Below are 20,492 nucleotides of genomic sequence, written 5' to 3' on the forward strand. Positions count from 1 at the left end.
AAAATATTGGCCACATGTCCTCTAAGGTCATACCATGAATATTGTTATGCACCTTCCAAAAAAGTTCAATATACATATATTATTAATCCATGCCTATGGTCATCCATTTCACAAGGCATTTTGGGAGTTCAATAAATGCATCTTAATGCAAATGGCAATTTAAATGACATGAACTTATAATACTGGGTAAGGAAGTTTAAAGACTGAACCTTAAAACAAGTTCCTCAATGATGTATTGTTCATGTTATAGATTGAAATTTAGCCTGCATACAAAGGACAATCATTCATCACTCTTAATACATGTTGTAGTGATTAGTCCACATTCAGGTAAGTTACTCCAGTATTGATGGCTTCAATTCCACTGAATTAAAGTTCGCAAACCACATCACTAATACTGGAGAAGAATGCTTAGAGGTTTCCAAGCAAAAAGAGTGGTTTGACATTTTAGTTAGCATTGTATCAAATCTAAAAGGTGTAAACTGGTCTCGCAAGATCGCCTGAAAAGTTTAAACCTTAAAATAGCTATCACGTTATGTGGACAACTGGTGATCAGAGTGACCATAAATGCCATTCGACAGATGATTATTGCATACAAAAAAATATGCAAGTAAGTGACACATTCTGGTCCCAAGCTTTGGGGAACATCATTTACACAGGCTAATTAGTGATCACTTCGGTTTAATGAAATGGTTATGTAGTTCCAGTGTGTGCGAATTCATAATCTGATCCAAAAGAAACAGTACAACGCAATCCCAAATAGACAGATCTACGTGACTAATCCTACCACCAAATCCTCCAAATCGATCGTCCAATTCAAACCTACATTGCCAAACAAACCCATTTCAACTCAGAAAAACAGGGGGGAAACGGTGGGCGTTACCTCGGAGGCAGATTCTGGCAGGAGATCTAGTGGTGGTGCTTGCCGGAGGGGCGGTTGTAGGTGGCCTCGCTGACGAGGTAGATCCCGAAGGCGATGATGGCGATGGCGAGCCTCAGGGTGGCATGGCGCAGCTGGTTCCCCACCAACGGGTGCCTTCGCCACTCTTCTCGCCGCCGGAAGAACTCCCCAGTCACGTTCAAACCCTTCCCTCCACTCGCCAACGCCTCCGCCGCACTGGACCTCAAGCGGGAGACGGCCGCATCGCCACGCACAACGCCATGATAGCGGTGGTGGAGGTGGGAGGGAAGGGAAAGGGGATAGGATGCGGTGGTGGTGGTGCAGATGGGAGTAGCGGGGGAGAAGAAAGGCGAGCACGAGCGAGCATGGAGGCTTAAGGAACGGAACATGGGGCCACACGTTGGAGTTGAGTTTTGGAGAGGAGGCAGACTAAGGAACAGGCACACCGTGTGAAGGCTTCGGGAATCATTACGCATTTTTTAAATAGTAAAGATTAAGAATAAAATTGTATTTGCTTGAAAACCATATGAAATGTAATTTAAAAAGCCTGGTGTATCTTAACATATAACCATTTTTACCACAAAATTCTACAATTCATCTGCCTTCTAAATCGCTAGCCCATGCAGGCACATGGGTTAATGGACTAGTTTACGTACAATCCCAGCTGCAATGTATGCGTGCGGAAGCCATACTAAATGTTGAATACTATGGCTCCCTGCCAAATGTATAATTAAACCTGTCGAATATAAAAGTTAATACCTGTCATTCCCGTCATTATGTGCCCCAAGCTTTATAGGGAAAAAAAATACTGTAGGCAGTAAGCTACAATAACTTATGAAGAAGCACCACACAGTTGTTAAATGACAACATCACAAAATGAAGTCATAATCTAGTCGATAACCTTCAAAGCAATACTATAAGAATGATTTCCAGAAAGCAATCATGTATGGTCCACATTTTTACAGCAGCTGTTCAGCCAAGATGAAAGAAAATAAAATTAAGGTCATACTTTAAGATGTGATAATCATGTATGGAACATTAGTATGTTTGTATATATCGTAGATGTTCTTCACCACAACTTTCTTGCTCATATCCCGAACTCAGTTTGTCTCGCATACACTACAGTCACGACTGTAGTACTCTTGCAATGTATCCCTTACAACGGGCTTTAAAGAAAAGAACATATGATGTCAATTGTCAAAGTGCACTACAATTCCTCCTCCACCAACAAAAAAAAAAGGTTAACTACAATTCCTGTACATCAGCAATTCACAACAACCACCCTCACATTCTATGTGGTTCCTAAATCAGGATGAAAATGGACCAGGGCGTTTCATATCAAGATAATTTGTCAGCGCCGAGCACAGTCAAACCTCGTGGGAGTGCGAGAGCCCTCTGAAGACGGCAAACAAGCTTGCAAGCCAATAGTCTATCGCATCACCTTGGTGACACCTCAATCGTGCTCAACTCATAGCTGTTCACGTTGGTCTGTGTACTGTAGGATTCAGCTGGATTGCATTTGGTGCTTTGACTCGAGGATGTGTCTGCTGTCAAACCCCCAAAACCACCAGTATGATGGCGAGGTTCTTTCAGCACACCTGGTGGAACTACATTTTGCAGATCAATTTCTGTTTGGTTAGATAGCATATGCACAACCAGATTCATGGATGGTCTCTGCTGGGATGTGGCTTGCGTACACAGAAGTGCCACCTTGATGAAACGAAGCATTTGCTCCTCTGGGTACTTTTCCAGGTCTGGATCAACAATTTCCAAAAGCCGTCCTTCTTCCCGCAGCTTCCATGCCTGCAGTTTAACCCATGCAACAAATTCAATCAGTTTTCAGAAGACAGCAACTTCTATATGTTAAATAAAGTGGGGACACCATCATCAGCATGTAATGCGAGTCTGTCATGGGAAAAGTTGGTACTACTGTATTGTGTGCATGTGTGATCCTACAGTTCACCAAGATTAGATGCAAGCATGGCAACTGCCACAAGGTTCAGAGTTTCACACTTTATAGGAAACGAGGGAAAAATGAGCTACCCATTCCACGAGGACATGCATATCACGCCCCCAAGTCGACTTGCTGCTGCTTTGACCACTTATTACTTCAAGAAGAAGCGCCCCAAAACTATATATGTCAGCTTTCTTGGTTAACTGTCCTAACAAGGCATACTCTGGCGCTAAATAACCCCTGCAGGAAAAAATATATATTGTAAGGTCAATACAAGTATGTTTTTACAGACTAAGCAAACTACAATTAGTCAATGGCCGCATTGGTAATTGGCTGCAAAAGTAACAAAAGGCAGCTGACTAATATGCATTACCTTCCATCGCTAAAAATTCTTAACTAAAATCAGCATAGCACAATGCTGAAAATTGACATGAAATACACATACTTCACTGTAAAAGCATGTAAATACAGCAAAAGATTGAGAGAGACACTAACATTGTTCCTGCAACACGCGTGCTTATGTGAGTGACAGTATCAGGAAAAAGCTTGGCCAGTCCAAAATCTCCAATTTTAGGCAGTAGTTTCTTGTCAAGTAAAATGTTGCTAGCCTTGATATCACGGTGGACAATGCGTGGTTGTGCTTCCTCATGAAGAAACGCAAGGCCAGAAGCAGTTCCAATACAGATAGCAGCTCTCTTCTGCCAGTCCAATGGAATACATTTATTCTTTGGTCCTGGTCACAGTTCACAAAGATAAGCTTAACACATCGGGCAGATTTATGAAAGAAAAATTCCAATAGGGAACTTACCAAGCAAAGCATTTGCCAAACTGTTATTCTCCGCATATTCATACACCAATAGTCTGTTATTACCGTCTACGCAGCAACCAATCAGCTGTACAAGGTTCGGGTGCCTGACGTTTGATATGACATTAATCTCTGTCAAGAATTCGTTAGTTCCTTGCTTTGATTCAGCTGAAAGCTTTTTTATTGCAATTTGAGTGCCATCTTTCAGATTTCCCTAAGCGAGGTAGAACCTTTGTTAGTCATTCCATATTTGCAGGTTGATTGACCACAATATTTGTTAAGTTCTTTCGGAAGAGGTCTTTAAAGTAGAAGTAACAGACACTGGTAACAGAAAGGCCATAAAGCAAGAAGCAAAAACGCATAAACAAGTCCCGGGTCTCACCTTATACACTGTTCCAAAACCCCCACGGCCAATGCAGTTCATCATGTGAAAGTTTCGTGTGGCAGACTTCAACTCGTTTAGGGAGAAGACTTGTACATTATTTCCAGCTCTTGATAATACACGACCTGCACTTTTACCAGAGTTACATCATCAATTGTTGTTAAGCAAAAGAACATAGACAAGAAAAGAAATGTCAGCACAGAAGTGCACTGAAATAGGATAGGGCAATTTGTCTACACAACACTAATAAATGTGCCTTGTCTGTAGGACACTGTTATTTTTTTTTCTTGTCTGCACGACACTATCTAGTGTCCTATAGACAGAAAATGAGTGTCCTGTAGACAAGAAAAAGTTTAATAGTGTCCTAGAGCCCAATTCACGAAAAAATAGTGTCCGCCAGACCAATTTTCCAGGGGAGGGGGGGGGGGGATTTTCTACAAGGCACTAATAAAATGTGCCCTGTCTGTAGGACAGTGTTAATTTTTTTCTTATCTGCACGACACTATCTAGTATCCTACAGACAAAAAACGAGTGTCCTGCAGACAAGAATTTTTTTATAGTGTCCTACAGCCAAATTCACAAAAAAAAATAGTCACTTCGGTTGATGATTTTACAGTTATAACCAAAATCCTCACACATGAATGATAATTATAACAAACACCCCTGTATGTTAGTTTATGAAATAGAGATAAAAAATGTTTATCTTCGTGCAAGAGGTCTAAAAATATTTATTTTTGTTATCATATTCCCTAATATCCAAGTCATGGTATAGTTTCTGTCAGGACGATAGGATCCCTAATGCAGGAAATGGCTACTAAAGTATGTTTAGGCTCAGTATGATAATGGCGCCTCTAGTGCTATTGGCTATGAATTACAGCTCAATGAAACATCACTTGCGGACAGCAATGCACGGCTTACAAGAAAGAAATGCATAAGAACTGATATTCTGATATATTACTGGGGTCATCATAATACTCATAAATCATATATTGTGCATATTTGGGTGTGTTGGGCCTATGCTTTTGTATGAAACCAAAATTGAGCAAATAACACTTCCCTACTGATGAAAAATTGACAAATATTTAGATGTTCCTCCTAATGCCAAATAAATAACAGCAGAAGATGATTTGCCAAAGGTAAGTCTATAAAGGTATCCTAAAATTTCTAATCACTGCATCTCTTTGGAGCACTGAACAATCGATCGAATCTTGTAGCAGACTCTAGAAATGGTTGCATCAAACTTGCACTATACCCTGCATCAACGTTTGGCCAAAGACCACAATTTGTAAAAAATTTGTTCACTCTTTTCATGTAACCCTGCATCAACGTGTGACTAAAGACCATAATTTGTGATAATTTTGTGCACTCTTTTCATGTAAAACAACACAACTGTTCTTCAGTTCAGAGACAACGATAGTAAGCTCACGGAAAGGAAGTACGGAACCAAATGAAATGTACCTGAACGGGGAGAGGAAACCGCGAATTGACCATTCTGATCTCGCCTCGACCTGGAGCCGCCCCACAAGCAACTGACGGAGCTCCCCATGTCCCGAATTCCGTGGCCTCCTACAAACGTTTGTGCTGAGCCAGTTCTAATTCGTGCTCGGAACTGCGCAGTGAGTAGCCAGCTTAGCGCGTCGAACTGTCGATTGCGTAATTAACCTAGATAAACTTACTCTACTCGATCGCAACAAGCTGCAGGAACTCAGAAAGGGGCGAAATAGAGGGCAAAATCACTAAGATTCTTCAGAAACGAATGGAAATAGCTGAAATCGATATGCCATACTGATCCCCAAGCAGGCAAGAGGCAGGTAAGAACCTGGTCGACCGAGGACGGGGTAGCTCCAGCAAGCAGCAGAAGCTCTCGGTTATCGCCTCCTCGTCTCTTACCCCGGCGGCGCCCCAGCGTTTTGGCGTTGGCAGCGGTGCCGCACCGACGCCGGGTGGGAGTGGTGGTGGGTGGCGGGCAAAACCCCGCGCTTTCACTCGGTCTCCCGCGTCTGGTTCGTGTCCCTCGCTCGCCGTCGCGTTTGCTCGTTTCTGTGGCGACGCCGCGGTCAGACTTGAGATTTCAGAGTGCTAGGCGCGCGCACGCACCAGAGCCCCACCCCGTGAAAAGTCCACGTTCTCTACCGCAGCGCGGCGACCGCCGAACGGATCACACAACCAAATTCTATATAACCGGATCCTATCAAAGGATCTACTTCTACGTGATAACCTATGACTTTTTTCTCTCCTTTTTAGTTGAATCTTTAAATCAGAAAATATATAATTAAATTAAAATCTTAGTAAGATCTTTCGTACTATAAAATTTGCTTGTACACACCACGTTCCCAATCGGCGTGGGAATTGAATGCCGCCGGGCGGCGGGCGGTCGGGCGCGGGCCGCGTGAGGAGGTGCGGTCTGCATGCGCGTGGCTCGGATGCGCTCTCGCCGCCCGGCCCGTACGCTGCTCTTGTTCGGTTCGTGCCGGCCTGCGACGAGGCTGTCGCGTGCGTTTCTGACGCGACCTTGATCCTTGCGAGTTCTAGTGCGTGTCCTCCGTCCACGTCCAGTGTACAGCGCAACAGTTTGGTAATGAAAATTTCTCGGGACATTTTTTTTTTAACTAGTGATAGTTAAATGGGTGGCTCGGTCCGGTATGGACCTTATGTCTCATTTAGGTCTGTTAGCTAAATGGATCCTGCCGTGTTGGTCCACGTGCTGCAACTCCAGTCTAGGTACGGCCCATTTAAGACTGGGTTATACCGTGTCGGTCCACGGCACGGTAGGTCCGATGACTTTTTTTTAGCTCGCCAGCCCATCAACCCGCGGAGAATTAAAAAAAAAATCACAAAAACTTACTTTCACTCGGAATTAAACACCCGACCTTCTACTTAGAGTCAAACACACTAACATTACACTATATATCCTATATGGTATTAGGTCTAAATAAATTATATAAAATACTAAAAAATATGAACAGTTAAACGGTTCGTGCGTGTCAGCCCGTTGTGCCGCCGCTCCGGTCTAGGCACGGCCCAATTTGTCGTGCCGTGCCAGCCCGACTCGTTAGATATGGTGCCGTGCTGTGCTAACAGTGTCGTGCATCGGGCTGACCCACATTACATGACCTATTTAAACATCTTTAGTTTCAATCTTAGTCACAAAGATAATTGGGTAGTGATGTGGGAATATTGGTGGCTTTGACACAAACTTTGTGTTCTAAAATCTCTTTTCTATAAAACACGAGTAATTTTTCGTGTCAATTCTTTTCTCTATTCTTCTCCTATCTAATAAAATTCTTAAAATTTAAATAATTTATTTATTTTTACCATTTATTCTCGTCCTCTAGTCTCATCGCTTCGTTACTAGCTACGGATATGAAATCTATTTACTAATAAAAATAAATAAAAAAATTAGAGAAGAAATTAGCGGATAATCTCCTTCTCTTTTTTGGATCTCATCTGAATTTAAACTACGGCACCGCTTTCGACATATTCATTCAGTAACGCTCTTAGTGTATTCACATCTATATGTCTTGAGTTTATATTTAATATTAACATATTTAATATTTGTTTTTTTAACGTACAAGGACTCACCTAGTTAAGTTAGATTAGCGAGCTTGTTTTGGTTAATTTGTTGGAGCAGTAGTTGTTTAAAAAACAAGCAGTTTCCAAAGATCTCAAAGCGGTGGATCAGAGCATAAAACAAGCTGCTTAATTCGAGTGCGACGAACGTGTCACGAGTTAAGTGTTGATCGACTCATCAGAGTTCAGAGGAAACAAGTGACACGAGTCGTGAGTCTACGCATTCTTAGCTGAAATGCTAAACGCATGTGTGATGTACCATTGTTCCTCACGTCACACCTATAACTTGGTTCACGCATGCTCGAGACTTGCATGAGCGGCAATCGCGTCGAACATGCTTAAGTGTTGTTTTTGCACAAGGGCTATATTATTTTAAGGTTTGGGAATGGGACCATTTGACTGGGATTTACTTGCTTGGGTTTCTCTCCCTCTCTCTAGCATCGATCCCGCTTCTTTGCGATGTTTCGCTTGCCGAAAGAAAATCTAAAAGAATTACTCATATCACAATCAGCAAGATGGAAAGACTTTCTAGGAGGGCAGTAGTTTGAAGGTAACATGGCGGTAGTGGTGGGTCCAGTATTTTCGATTTTGAGTGTAGAGCTCGAATTTGGATCGTGCCATTTTTTTATCCTCGGTACAATGTTTTGGCACGATCAAAGTACGGTATGTCATAAAATATTTTAGGTCTTGTCGGCACGGTACAAACACAAGGACCGTGTCGTGCCTAAGATATTTGCATAGTACGCGTGTCGGTACGGCACAATAGCTTGGGTCGTGCTAGTGCCGGTACGATAAAAAAGAGTACGACATAATATGCATGATTATTTTTTCGTGTTTATCCTCTAATCTCTCTATTTCAAAACATGAGACACTAAAATACTATTTATTTGGTGAGAAATGGTAAGACATAAATATATAATCATTGTCATGCGATATGGAGCATAAGAGACATAAGTGTGAGATGTTAAGAGATAAATATGTAAGCATTGTCAGACAGCATGGAGCAGGACCGTGCTTAAGCCAGCATGACACAACGACGATATAGCATGTTGAGGGCCGTGCTTGGTCCTTTCTGGAGTTGACTCGTGTCGGCACGACATGGCACGATGAGTCGATCATACCTAGTGAGCATGGTATGTCGTGACACGAGGCACGATGGAGTCGGGCCATGTCGGCATGGTACGACCTAAGTCTCAACTCTACTTGGGTGTATAAACCCATCGTGTGCGAAGCCACGCGCGTCCCATCACACTCATGCTTGCGCCGCCGCCACGCCCTACCTAGCTCATGCACGCGTTGCCGTCATCACTGTGCTCCAGGCTTAAGCCCGTGCTCACGCCACACCCCTCCATCGCGACCCCCACCTCACTCGCGCTCGCGCTCGCGCCGCCGCCGCTCTCCATCTCAGGAGCACGAGTCGTCACGCAGTTACACACAGTATCAATCTCTCAAGAATCGACACACTCACCCACGCGATCATCACTCATGCCTCGAGGGTGCTTGAGCCACTATGTGTGGCCGTATGGGCAGTGGGGCGTGAGCTGTAGTCATGTTAACACTGGTCAGATCGTGATGATATGGGCTTGAGCTGTTGTGGACTGCAGTCACCAAGCACACCTACAGAACATGACACTAGCTAAGTACCCTTATATTGCAATGAAAACATAAACATTGGACATCATAACATCAAACATACACTCATGGTATGTAGATGTGGATACGTCATGGCAATATCACTGAATGAATATGTTAGGAGCGATGCAGTAGTTTGATTTCAGATGAGATTCTAAAAATAAGTATGAGATTATCATCTAATTTTTTCAGTTATTTTTATTAGTAAAATGAGCACCATATATGTACTCTGAAATAAGACGGGAAGGCTAGAGTACTAGAGTGTATTGAAAAAATTGGAAAATTATTTGAGTTTTAAAGGTTTTTATTAGATATGAGGAGAATAAAGTGAAAAATGACGCGTAAATCAACTCGTGTGTTTATATAGTTGACATATAAAAAAATTACACAAATTTTGTGTGTATATATACACACACTCATGTCTCTTGTGCCCGCCAATGCATGACGACAAACAAATAATATCATAGTTAAAGTCTAATAGTATTGTTTCGCGGATCAAAATATGTATCGTCCAATTCACTCACATCGATTTAATGCAGATGGTAACCTTGTTGCTACATACTACTTTTTTAGTCTTAATATTAGATATAAACTGTAGTATCTGAATCTACATCTCACATACATCACATCTTATATATACATAGCTCTCACATACTTAAAACACATGCTAGATATATAAGCTATACACATAACTAATGAAGAGATTTATAAAACCTTAGCTCTGCAAACAATAAACATGTCACATTCTTAATGTGGTTCACATGTGCTTGAGACTATCAAGAGGAACCTATTTACAGAGACAAGTCTCAGTGTACTAAGAGTTTGTTTGTTTGAACTTTTGTTTTTGAGTTTTTTTAAAAAAATTATATTTTTAGCTTGTCTGAAAAGCTGCTTTTAAAAATAAGTTATTGATTTATATAACAAATATTTGATTTTTCAGCACATAGCTTCTCAGAAAAACATATCTCAGCGAGCTTCTCAACTTTAGTTTATTTTTCTCGTAAACAGACTTCTAGCTTCTCAAAAAACACTTCTTCAGAACACTATTTATTCTAACTTCTGACTTCTATCGATAAAAAAATAGGATCAGAAACAGAAAAAAAAAATAGCCTAAAAAGTCAAACTTCACACCGGTGATTCGCCCACCGACGAAACTACCAACACGTTAAAGCACGTAAGCCACATACTTACTTCTTGCACAGAAACAAACACTACTTTTAAGATGCAAATAAAACAAATACTTCTATATTTAAAAAGACCAGGGCAAAGACCCTGGATCCAGACCTGCCACTTAGGATTTGATTGATTGTTAGGATGAATTTTTTATGCCTACATCTCGTATAATTAGATTGAGCGAAAATAGATCAAACATAATCGTATTTACTAAAAAGTAAAATATTTGGTTGATTGTTTATGTAGAGGTGGATGGAGTTAGTTATAGGGATTGGATGTGTTATGAAGCTAATTAATTGCTTGCATCAGATGATTATGGTAACCCTGCACCTAGTTTGTGGTGTGGTTACTCCTCTCACCCTAGAATTGCAAGTATGAAAATTTTCCAAGTCTGAAATACATCTCAATGTAAGTTTGAGCTGAAATTTACCGTGTTAATGTTGGAAGCACATTTTCGGGTCTTCAGCACATGATTTTGCGTTAGTTGAGACGCATGTAAGTGGTAGGGTGCATGACAGGCGAAATTTTGCTAAATCATCCGATAATATACGAGTAAAGAGAGTAAGTGGAACCATAACAAGAAGCACCCCATTTGAAACCACCTTGCAAGAGAGCAGGGGCGGAGCCACGTATGGCTAGAGGGTCCACACGAACCCCCTAAAATAAAATTAGGGTTGGAAGCTAGCCCGTTTTAACCCTATGTGCACCCTTTTAAATAAAAAATTATGCCTCCTAAAACAACTTATTTATATATATTGTCATACGTATAGTAAAATAGTACACCTCATGTCACTTTTCTCTAACTCCGCCCCTGCAAGAGAGTATGAACACCGCATAAAAAACAAACATACCAAAATGATTTGACATACTTTTACAACGGCAGCGTCCCATGACTAGTGATTTGGAACTTTATTGCCTTTATTTTGATCAAGATATTACATAAGAAATTTTGTACAAGAAGAGAACTGATCAAAAGTTTCAGTTGCATGCACGCTCAATGTTACAACAAATAACATCCAAAGCCATCCATGTAAATATTTATTTAAAGTTGTTATTTCTACTCTTTAACTGCGCGTATCGATGAACGAGATATGAGATTTTATACATATTTAGATCTTCCTTACAATAATAGACTTACATTATATTTTATCTCGATTAATCATAGAGAAAGATAGCTACTATTGAGTTGTTTCTAGATCTTAGTCATAAATATCTTAACGAGTTCTCTCATGCTCTAAATCCTAAAACCCTTTATCGGACGAATCTCAACGTGATATAACTTTGTTGTGAGTCTCAATATGTTATCTCTGCTTATACCTAACTAGACTTACTCTGTATTGTATATCTGGCTCCTTGCTAGGAATTCGATTGCTTTGACAGGGTTACATCTGGCTCTTGATCTTTAGCTTGCGATCTGTCTTCCCTTGACGTACTCCCTCTCTCTCCTTATATGGTCAGAGCAAAGAAGTCATGTAATATTTGAAAACTCCAAGTATAATCTTTCTAAGCTGTATTATTTCTGGATATCTGAAAATCTCATTCTTAAAATAGGAATGATTTTTATATAGAACATAATAAATTATTTGGAATATCGATAAATGCCTTATTTACTCATGATGTTTGTGAAATCTACAATACAGGATTAAAGACGTGTGCAGTAGATATCCATCCTTAAAATTCTACTCTGTTAAATATTTCACTTGATCTAATACTTTGCCCAAAGAGATAAAGTTGTGCCGTATGGTATATAATTTACTCTAAAATGTATTATCTCATTCGCTATGACCCAATAACTTTTAAGGCAGAGGAGAAGAAATCTAATTGGTTTCACGGCTCTAATCAGATTGGCGCTAACATGATGACAGGGGTGGAATTGAAGGGTACAAATTGGAAGGGGCTCTAATCGCGATAGGTGCCAAGCTGAACCAAGAGAGGAGTTCGGTTTGCTCTGCGCGTTGGAGCAACTGACTCTTGAGAAAAGATTTCTATGTTCCAATTTTGAATTTAGGCAGTTTTCTAATTGTAATCGAAGAAATTCTGTCAAATAGTAGTTTTTAGTTTTCTAAGTGAATATATAAAAGTGATTATTTGAAATAAATCAGAAGCTAAGAGTAAAAAACAGTTTACTTTGATTCACTTTTCATACAAAATTACTTCAACTTAAATAATTTATTTTAAAAAATTACTTTCAACCATAAAATTACTTCTAAAACAAATCACTCTTTCACGTAGAATTTTAATTAAAACACTCCCACGGAAAGCCTGAATCGAGCACCCCACCGCCAGAATCACGAGCGATGGAGCACGGACATGGATGTGAACGCTGCCCTTCTCGGCAGCGGCGAGCCGGCGACGACGTCGAGTTCTTTAGGCGTGCTTCTGCAGCTAGAGATCTCCCGTGCCAGGAGTCGACGAGGCCATCCTCCGTCCACGGCCTCCCTTCCGCATATCTCCTCCACCCAATCCCCTCCTACCCTACATCCCAACCCAGAGCCTGCCTCGGACAATCTCTCCGCCCATCCTCCTCGGTGGCCACGCATCTTCTTTCTCTATTGTTTTCCGTCGACGGAGAAGAGACACGGAGCAATGGAGAAGACAATGGACGGACAGGATGCCATATTTTTATTCCTTTTTTCTATTTTAGTGTTGGTCTAGGTAATACGAATCAACTTTTAGACCTCTCGAACTTGTGCTCTAAGCGGAACTTCAACAGCATATAAGAAAAAATAAATCACTTTTAAGATATCTATAACACGCGGCGTAATATTACATATTAGAAAAAAATCACTTTTAAGATACCTATAACACGCGGCATAATATTATCTCTTTCTATGGAATGGAACAATGGCATACGTGTGATGCCAGCCGACCTCCTATTAAATTAAGGGTCTATTTAAATACGGTTTCAGAGTTCTTATTAATTAAGAAAGTAATGATAGCTGTTGAATTTTAGTTGTTAGTTTTTATAATAAATTTTTTAGCTCCTCAGCATATTCAAAAGCTAAAAAAGTAATCAAAATATACTTTTTAGTTTTTAATTTATTTTAACCATAATCGCTACTCGGTTAGCTAAAAACCACTGTAAATCGGAACCAGAAGCCCATCGTTTAATTAACTTCTGGATTTTTAGAGAAAAACTGAAAAAAAATCCTATCTAAATAGGGGTTGAGGGAGGAAGAGCCCCATTATTACCGGATCAGAGGCGCCCGCCCAGTTTGAACCATAAAATAAACTGGAGTAAATCGATTCTGTCCAGCCTGATCCAATAGTGAAGGAGGAAACGCAAGGGAAGAGGGGACTCGCGAGAGACGACAGCGGAGATCCCATCCCACACCCATGCGCACAGCACAGGCGCAAGGCACAGCAGCCACGCTCGCGCACATCGTCCTCCTCCCCGCTCCCCTCCTCGGCCTCGCGCGTGCGTGCCCGTCTTCTCCTCCTCCCGCTGTGCGCGGCTAGTAGAAATAGCGCGTGCAGTCTGGTCCGCCCGCGCCTGCCCCCAACCAATCCGACCCGTCCCAGCCCTTCACATTATCCGCGTGCGCGCGGGCGCTTTCGCTTTGGCGGCCGTCGCGCGTGGCGTCGCAGTGCGGCCGTGGTGGTGCGTGGTGCCGCCCGCTGGGAGGAGGTTCGGTCCGCGGCGGCGATGGCTATCCGCGGCATGGAGGCGGCGTCCGTCACGCTCCTCTTCTCCTTCGCCTTCTTCTGCGCCCGCTTCCTGCTCGACCGCCTCGTCTACAAGGTACTGTTTACCAGCGCCCGTCCGGCCCCGCCAGATTCGCGTCGGGTTCCGCGAGATCTCTCGCATCCCCGGTCCCCCCTCCCCAATGCTCCCCGTTGCGACGCGTGCGCGGGATCGTACCAGCCGTTGCTCGGCGCCGCTTCGTATCCGATCAGTCCCGCTAATCTGCCGGCGAGATCATCCGTGCGCGCGTGACACAATGCGCCCGCCTGTCTCCAAACTGGGCACCGGTCGTTAATTGCGTTACTTAGATATAAGTTTGTTCTGTAAGGGAAGTGATAATCATGTAGCTAGGACCTATGTAACCTCTGAATTATCTCCGTGTATGGTTTTTGTTTCCGTCCAAAGTTATCCAAAATGTCAGTATGAAATGTACTTTTGACATGCCAGATAGCTTCAGTTTAACCATCCATCTTACACTTGGCATTGTTTAATGTTTCTTTTCAGCCATTGGCAGTTTACCTTTTCAATAGCAAAGCTTTTAAATTGATGAATGATGAGGCAAGGCAAGCAAAGACTGTCAAGTTCTCAGAGTCCATTTGGAAACTTACATACTATGCTTCTGTTCAAGCATGGGTCCTCTTGATAATAAAGCAGGAACCATGGCCGTTGGATACGATGCAATACTTCGATGGCTGGCCGAGTCAACCCATAACGTGAGTGCAAACTGTTCCTCAATAAACTACTCAAATCTACTGATCTTGCCCGAGTATTTGCCCCTATTTTCAGCATCAAGGTTTCATTGTAGAGTTATTGTTTGATATTTAACTTATCCAGTCTCTTTGAAGTTGAAGAGAAAGCGTATTACTATCGTTAGGATTAGGATAAATTGTCCTCCAAATGTGCTCAGAAGTATAGCTCTCGGAATTTTCCAGGGCGATTAAGTGCTTGATTCTGCAGAAGGAAGAATAGTTATTTTTCGAAAATTGGTAGCTGTGAAAAACATCGCTTGCTTGTTATCAACACATTGAGGAAGTTGAACGTACCGAAAGCAAATCAGTATTTCTCATGCAACCATATTCTATTTACGATGTGCCACTGCTTTATCAACCAGCAGGGTGTTCTTACTCTATTACATATTGATAGTGGCACTTGAAAGCAAGAACAATAGCTAACATATCTAACTCTCTTGACACGGTCATTATTTACATTTTTGTTGATAATTCAATAGGAATGAAAACTGGATGAATTTTCACATCATTTTGTTGGTTGTGGCATGTTGGCAATTTGTATAGAGTACCCTAAATGTGGTTAAAGTGCATGTTATGATTTAGCCAAAGGTGACACTGGGACATGCATACAATCTACAACAAAAATCTGTTGTCTAACAATCATATAAATGCGCTACAAGTCCTACTGCCTTTTCTTCAGCATGGTTCTTATTACAGCTTTCACATCTTGGTGGTCAAATCCTGCTAAATTCACCACTACAGGCTGTAACCATAAATGTACCCTCATCCAATTTACCTCTGCTTGCCGTTATTTTTCTAGGAATGCAGTGGTGTGTCTTGTGTGGCCTTATGGGGATACGAACTTTTGATCTGAGCCATTCAATGATAGAAGCACCAACTACCTGTATTTGTTTCCATGCTGATTGAATGGCTCAGATTGAGAGTTATCATTCTCCTATTTTAACTTCTCACATGTGATACACACCCTGGCATATTATTTTGTGACCACTTAACATGTTCTCTGGAGTGAAGTGGTAATTTTCCTTTCCTCTAATATATATTCTGCCTTTTCTCTCAGGTCCTCATTGATGCTTTTCTACATGTGCCAGTGTGGATTTTATATCTACAGCATTGGTGCTCTTGTTGCTTGGGAAACCCGTAGAAAAGATTTTGCTGTAATGATGTCTCATCATGTAATAACATCTACTCTAATTGGAGTTTCATATCTGACCGGGTAAATCTTTTTCCAAGCCCTTAGATGTATTTGCACTTCACAACAACTTCTTCTCTGATGTTACTTATTTAGGGTCAATTGGTCACATTGTGAATTTATGAGGCAAAAGGGTAATCGATTACCCTCTTTTTGCGTAAGAAAAGGGTAATCGATTAATCCACAACTTACACAAGAGCTTTGTTACTGAACTTTGATTATTGTTCAGATCTTTTGAGTTACTTTCTATTGAGGACCCAATCTTTCTAGTTAGTGTGAGAAAAATTGTGTGGTGGTTTGATTCCTTGGAATGTATCGGTAAACAGTTGGGTTATCTAAAAGGGATAATTGCAAAGAAACCACTACTCCTGGTGTTATTGCAATCTTGCCACTAGAAAATTGTAAAAATGCCATTAAAACTGTCATTCGAGTGGCATCCTTGCAAAAAATAAAAAACCAGGGAGGTATTTGCAAATGCCCCCATCTAAAACTATACATAGCTAGAAAAGTGAGTGCAATGACAATCAGATATAAATGTGAGTATTGGCACTGTGATCTGAATATTCCAGTAACCAGTCCTTAATTTGGTCTTTCTCCCTTGCAGCATAGCTTATGTCATCTAGCACAATAATTAATCTGAAAATCACTGTGCTTTATTAGGCATAGGGCACTACGCACTACCAGTATTCCTTCCACCTCGTTTCTTTTGACTCTGCAGTTCCATAGAAATAGTTTATTTTTGTTTTACCATTTTAAGACAACTTGTTATGCTCTCTTGCAGATTTTTCCGAATTGGGACAATCATTCTCGCATTGCATGATGCAAGTGACGTGTTTCTTGAGACTGCCAAATTGTGCAAGTACACAGAAAAGGAACTAGGGGCTAGCTTGTTTTTTGGTCTCTTTGCAATCTCCTGGCTCCTATTGCGTCTGATTTACTTCCCATTTTGGATAATCAAAACCTCTAGGTTTGTTTTCTACTTCTCTTCATGATGTATTTTGTTTCTGTTACCTTTCAGTTTCAGACTTACTGTTTTTGCCCTTGCAATGCCAGCTATCATTCCATCACGTTCTTGAGGAGGCTGGATGAATTCCCAACAACTTTGTACTACATTTTCAACACGATGCTTCTCACATTGCTTGTGTTCCATGTGTACTGGGGGAAACTCATATGTTTGATGATCAAGAGACAATTGAATAATAAAGGACAAGTTGGAGATGATGTTCGATCTGGTAACAAAAAATTTCTTTGGTGGACTTAAGTGGTTGATTCACATTCAGCCATCAATCATGGATATCTTTTCCTTAAAGAGATACACGATTTTTCTTTTTTGACACTTCCTACTGGAAATAAGAGACCCTTGCATTTTTTTAGGGAAAAGAAATAGAGGATGCCCTTATGGGCCATGTCTATTAATGACAAGCCCTGCATCTCTATTTCTGTTTGCCTTCTGGCAAATGGATTGGAACTTACTTTATGAGTCCCCCTTCTGTCATAATAGCGTAGACATGTGAACTTTCATTGGACTAGACTTTAGCGGCCAAGGCATTTGCATGAGTTCTAATCATTAACTTATTATATTTTGTTATAATGCAGATTCCGAAGATGAGGAGTGATGGGGATATTCTTTGACATCTGCAATGTGCCATTTCTTTGCTGATACTTTTATGCCTGCTTTCCAGAATTGATTGTTTGGTCTTGGCAAGCTTGGGGCATAAGAAAGTTTGATCTCTGTATATTGCCTTATTATGATATCGGAAATGGCTAGACCGAGAATGGAGCAGGTCCTATACATGACGGGTATAGCTAGCAACATACTTGAAGGTTCCTTCAAAAATTTTGGTTCACCTTTTTTGATATGGGAAAAGACATGGGAGGAGGGCCTGTTCTGTAGCTTTTTCCCGAAGCTTACAGAACCCCTCTGTACCATGTTCAGTATACTTCACCAGTGAGTAGATTTAGTTCTAATTCACGGTAATAAATTGATTTTTTGGTCAGGAGTAAATCTCACTTGTATCTTTACTGATGTTATGTGATGTGCAATAAGTTTCATGCAGATATATATATATATATATATATATATATATATATATATATATATATATATATATATATATTTAACAGCATATTTATTTGGGAAAATCCATTAGTCAATGTCGTTTTCACTTGGTGGGGGGGGGGGGGTGATAGTAATCTGTAAATGAAAAGAGAAAAAATAGGGCTACACCATATTGACGATGTGACACGTGAAATTTTATTACTATACTTATTGTCTTATCAATAATTTCATTAGCTTGCCCTAAAAAATAATTTCATTAGCTCATCCATGAGTTTTATGGTTGATTATGCCATGTCACGTCACAAATAGGGTCTATCCCTCAAATGCGTAAGAACATGTCTCATATGAATAATTTCGAGGCAAAGGACAGATGACTTAGGGAGGTTATCCACCCTCGATCTCTCAGCTTTTGGTGGCCGTACACGTACGTTTGATTATCAGTCAAATCTCGCGAGCTTCACATCACAGCAGGCTCAAGCTCAGCTTGATTTCCAGTTGAGCCGATCTCGAATGGAGCTTTTGACAAAGCTGATCTTAAATAGCTTGTGATCCTCCAGGTTTTTTGACGGCCCTTGTTATGTTCAAAATTGGGTATTGACTGTTGAGTAATAAGTAGTCCGGGTATAATCAGGTTCATAAAATTGTTGGTAACCGCTCGGTTATCATAGTTACTGATGGATTTGGTCCGCGCTGCATTTATAAATCAATCGGCTTTTGATTAAGTTCAAATTCAAAATTTAAAAAATAAAAAATTTGATATAATTCAATTGGTTTCTACCAAATTACTGTACATTTACTACAGTTTTTTAGATAATAATCGAGGGCTGGCTTTCGGAGGTCAAACACATTTGTAAACCCTGGATATAACCTAGGCAAACCAACCGGTCCATCCCCTTTCTCTAACCCCAGCTCAATTCATGAGTTTTTTTATTTTTATATTTTTTAATCAAAAATTTAAATAAATAGATTCCTCACGACAACATTTGCAAAAATAAGCATCTATCGCACTCTGAAAGGGCTACAACCCTTCAGAGGGCAGTAAGGAGTGCCACGGTAACAGGGCTACCTCTTACCGCCCTCTGAAAGGGCGGGTGGGGCTAACCGCCCTCTCAGAGGGCGGGTGGAGGGAATCCCCGCGCTCGCCACCCTTATCATCCTTTGAGAGGGCGGTTAGGTCTCTTGCCGTCCTCTCAGGGGTGGTTAGGAGGCCAGCCCCGCTCCCTCCCCTCCTCCCTCCTCTATATAAGCCAATAAATTGAGGTAAAATCCTCATTTTATTCCGAAAAAAGAGAAAGGGAGAGAAGAGAAGAGAAGAGAAGAGGAGAGGAAAGGGAGACAGCGCGGCGAACTCCTACTATTTTTGATCGGCGGATTTTGAAGGGCATTTCCCCGTAAATTTTTTATACTCATGTTTTTATTAGTAAGTAAAATACCACTAGATCTAGGGTTTAGCGGTACGACTTAAGGTTTAGGGTTTAGAAAATGTTGTATTTTGTAGTATATTGTCAATATTAATTACGACATGGTAGAATAGCCATTAGATGTATAGTAGTATTTATAGTATGATAGTTTCGAATATCTAGATTGTACAGAATAATGATGTAAGTAATAATTGTAGGTTTGTTTGTTTAGGGGCAATATTGAAGAACCTATTGTTAGGCGATAATCGGTGTCGGTAATTTTTTTTTAGTTTCGATAATCAGAAATATAGATTGCTGGTCTTAACATTGGATATATTTTCGGATGTTTCCAGGGATGACAGATAAATTATATTTTCAGATATATTATGGTGAAGATCAAATTAGTTATGGTCCTAACGGTGTAGATCGCTCTGGGTTTTGGCATGTCATCAAGGGTCTTAGTAAAGCCAATGAGAGGACTATTATGGGTGTGTGCAAGTGGTTGATGCGTCATTTTCAACTGGATCCGCAGCAACATGATCTTAAGCTGAGAGTTGTCATAAGCCGTGCTAATCAAGGCTACTTTGGCGAGCTCGTCCCGATCAATGCGGCATCTACTTGGAGGCAGTATGTAGATATATCATGTGACCGTGGGCTCCCTCTGATTTTGTTAGCTGAGGCGTACCAGGAGGATCCAACAGAGATAAACTCTGTGGAAGCAGTAGCGAGAATAAGTCAGACAGTGGTAGATGAATCAGACTCGGTAAATCTCGAGGCCAAGCAAGATGTTGGGGATATGTCTGAGATGCAACCGAGGGGTGTAGCCGATGAGGGGGAGCACATCCCTAGCATAATTGAATAGATGGAGTTGAAGGATCAAGAGCTGGAGGAAACCGTTGCCGATGAGGATTCATTCAACGAGGAGGGAAATGCTCTTGTTCCTGCAGAGTGGAGGAATCAGGAATTTTCGAAGCTGGTGGTTATTGAGGCTGATCG

The 20,492-nt window shown here is 41.0% G+C and overlaps 2 protein-coding genes across 2 annotated transcripts; one reads left to right on the forward strand and one right to left on the reverse strand.

Annotated features, from left to right (window-relative positions):
* Positions 1–1,925: 1,925 nt before the first annotated feature.
* On the reverse strand, positions 1,926–6,107 carry LOC133916466 (putative serine/threonine-protein kinase). The gene is made up of 7 exons (XM_062360141.1): positions 5,859–6,107; positions 5,498–5,648; positions 4,040–4,164; positions 3,661–3,871; positions 3,348–3,585; positions 2,942–3,092; positions 1,926–2,701 (listed from the first exon to the last, which is right to left on the reverse strand). The coding sequence occupies exons 2-7, from the start codon at positions 5,583–5,585 to the stop codon at positions 2,336–2,338; spliced, it is 1,179 nt and encodes a 392-aa protein (XP_062216125.1). The 5' UTR covers positions 5,586–5,648; positions 5,859–6,107; the 3' UTR covers positions 1,926–2,335.
* Positions 6,108–13,655: 7,548 nt separating this feature from the next.
* Positions 13,656–18,103, forward strand: LOC133916467 (ASC1-like protein 3). Its single transcript, XM_062360142.1, has 6 exons — positions 13,656–14,156; positions 14,604–14,812; positions 15,906–16,061; positions 16,819–17,004; positions 17,091–17,269; positions 17,634–18,103. The coding sequence occupies exons 1-6, from the start codon at positions 14,061–14,063 to the stop codon at positions 17,651–17,653; spliced, it is 846 nt and encodes a 281-aa protein (XP_062216126.1). The 5' UTR covers positions 13,656–14,060; the 3' UTR covers positions 17,654–18,103.
* The last annotated feature ends 2,389 nt before the right edge of the window (positions 18,104–20,492 follow it).

This window comes from Phragmites australis, chromosome 4, assembly GCF_958298935.1.
Source record: "Phragmites australis chromosome 4, lpPhrAust1.1, whole genome shotgun sequence".
Taxonomy (NCBI): Eukaryota; Viridiplantae; Streptophyta; class Magnoliopsida; order Poales; family Poaceae; genus Phragmites; species Phragmites australis.

What these genes read in the sequence shown, in the direction of transcription:
- LOC133916466 (XM_062360141.1), bottom strand. Translation starts at nt 5,585, where the DNA reads ATGGGGAGCTCCGTCAGTTGCTTGTGGGGCGGCTCCAGGTCGAGGCGA. An exon ending in TTTGGCAAATGCTTTGCTTG is followed by an intron (nt 3,586 to 3,660) that starts GTAAGTTCCCTA and finishes AACTGTGACCAG; the next exon opens with GACCAAAGAATAAATGTATT. An exon ending in TGCATGTCCTCGTGGAATGG is followed by an intron (nt 2,702 to 2,941) that starts GTAGCTCATTTT and finishes GTTAAACTGCAG; the next exon opens with GCATGGAAGCTGCGGGAAGA.
- LOC133916467 (XM_062360142.1), top strand. Translation starts at nt 14,061, where the DNA reads ATGGCTATCCGCGGCATGGAGGCGGCGTCCGTCACGCTCCTCTTCTCC. An exon ending in GGAGTTTCATATCTGACCGG is followed by an intron (nt 16,062 to 16,818) that starts GTAAATCTTTTT and finishes GCTCTCTTGCAG; the next exon opens with ATTTTTCCGAATTGGGACAA. An exon ending in TGGAGATGATGTTCGATCTG is followed by an intron (nt 17,270 to 17,633) that starts GTAACAAAAAAT and finishes GTTATAATGCAG; the next exon opens with ATTCCGAAGATGAGGAGTGA.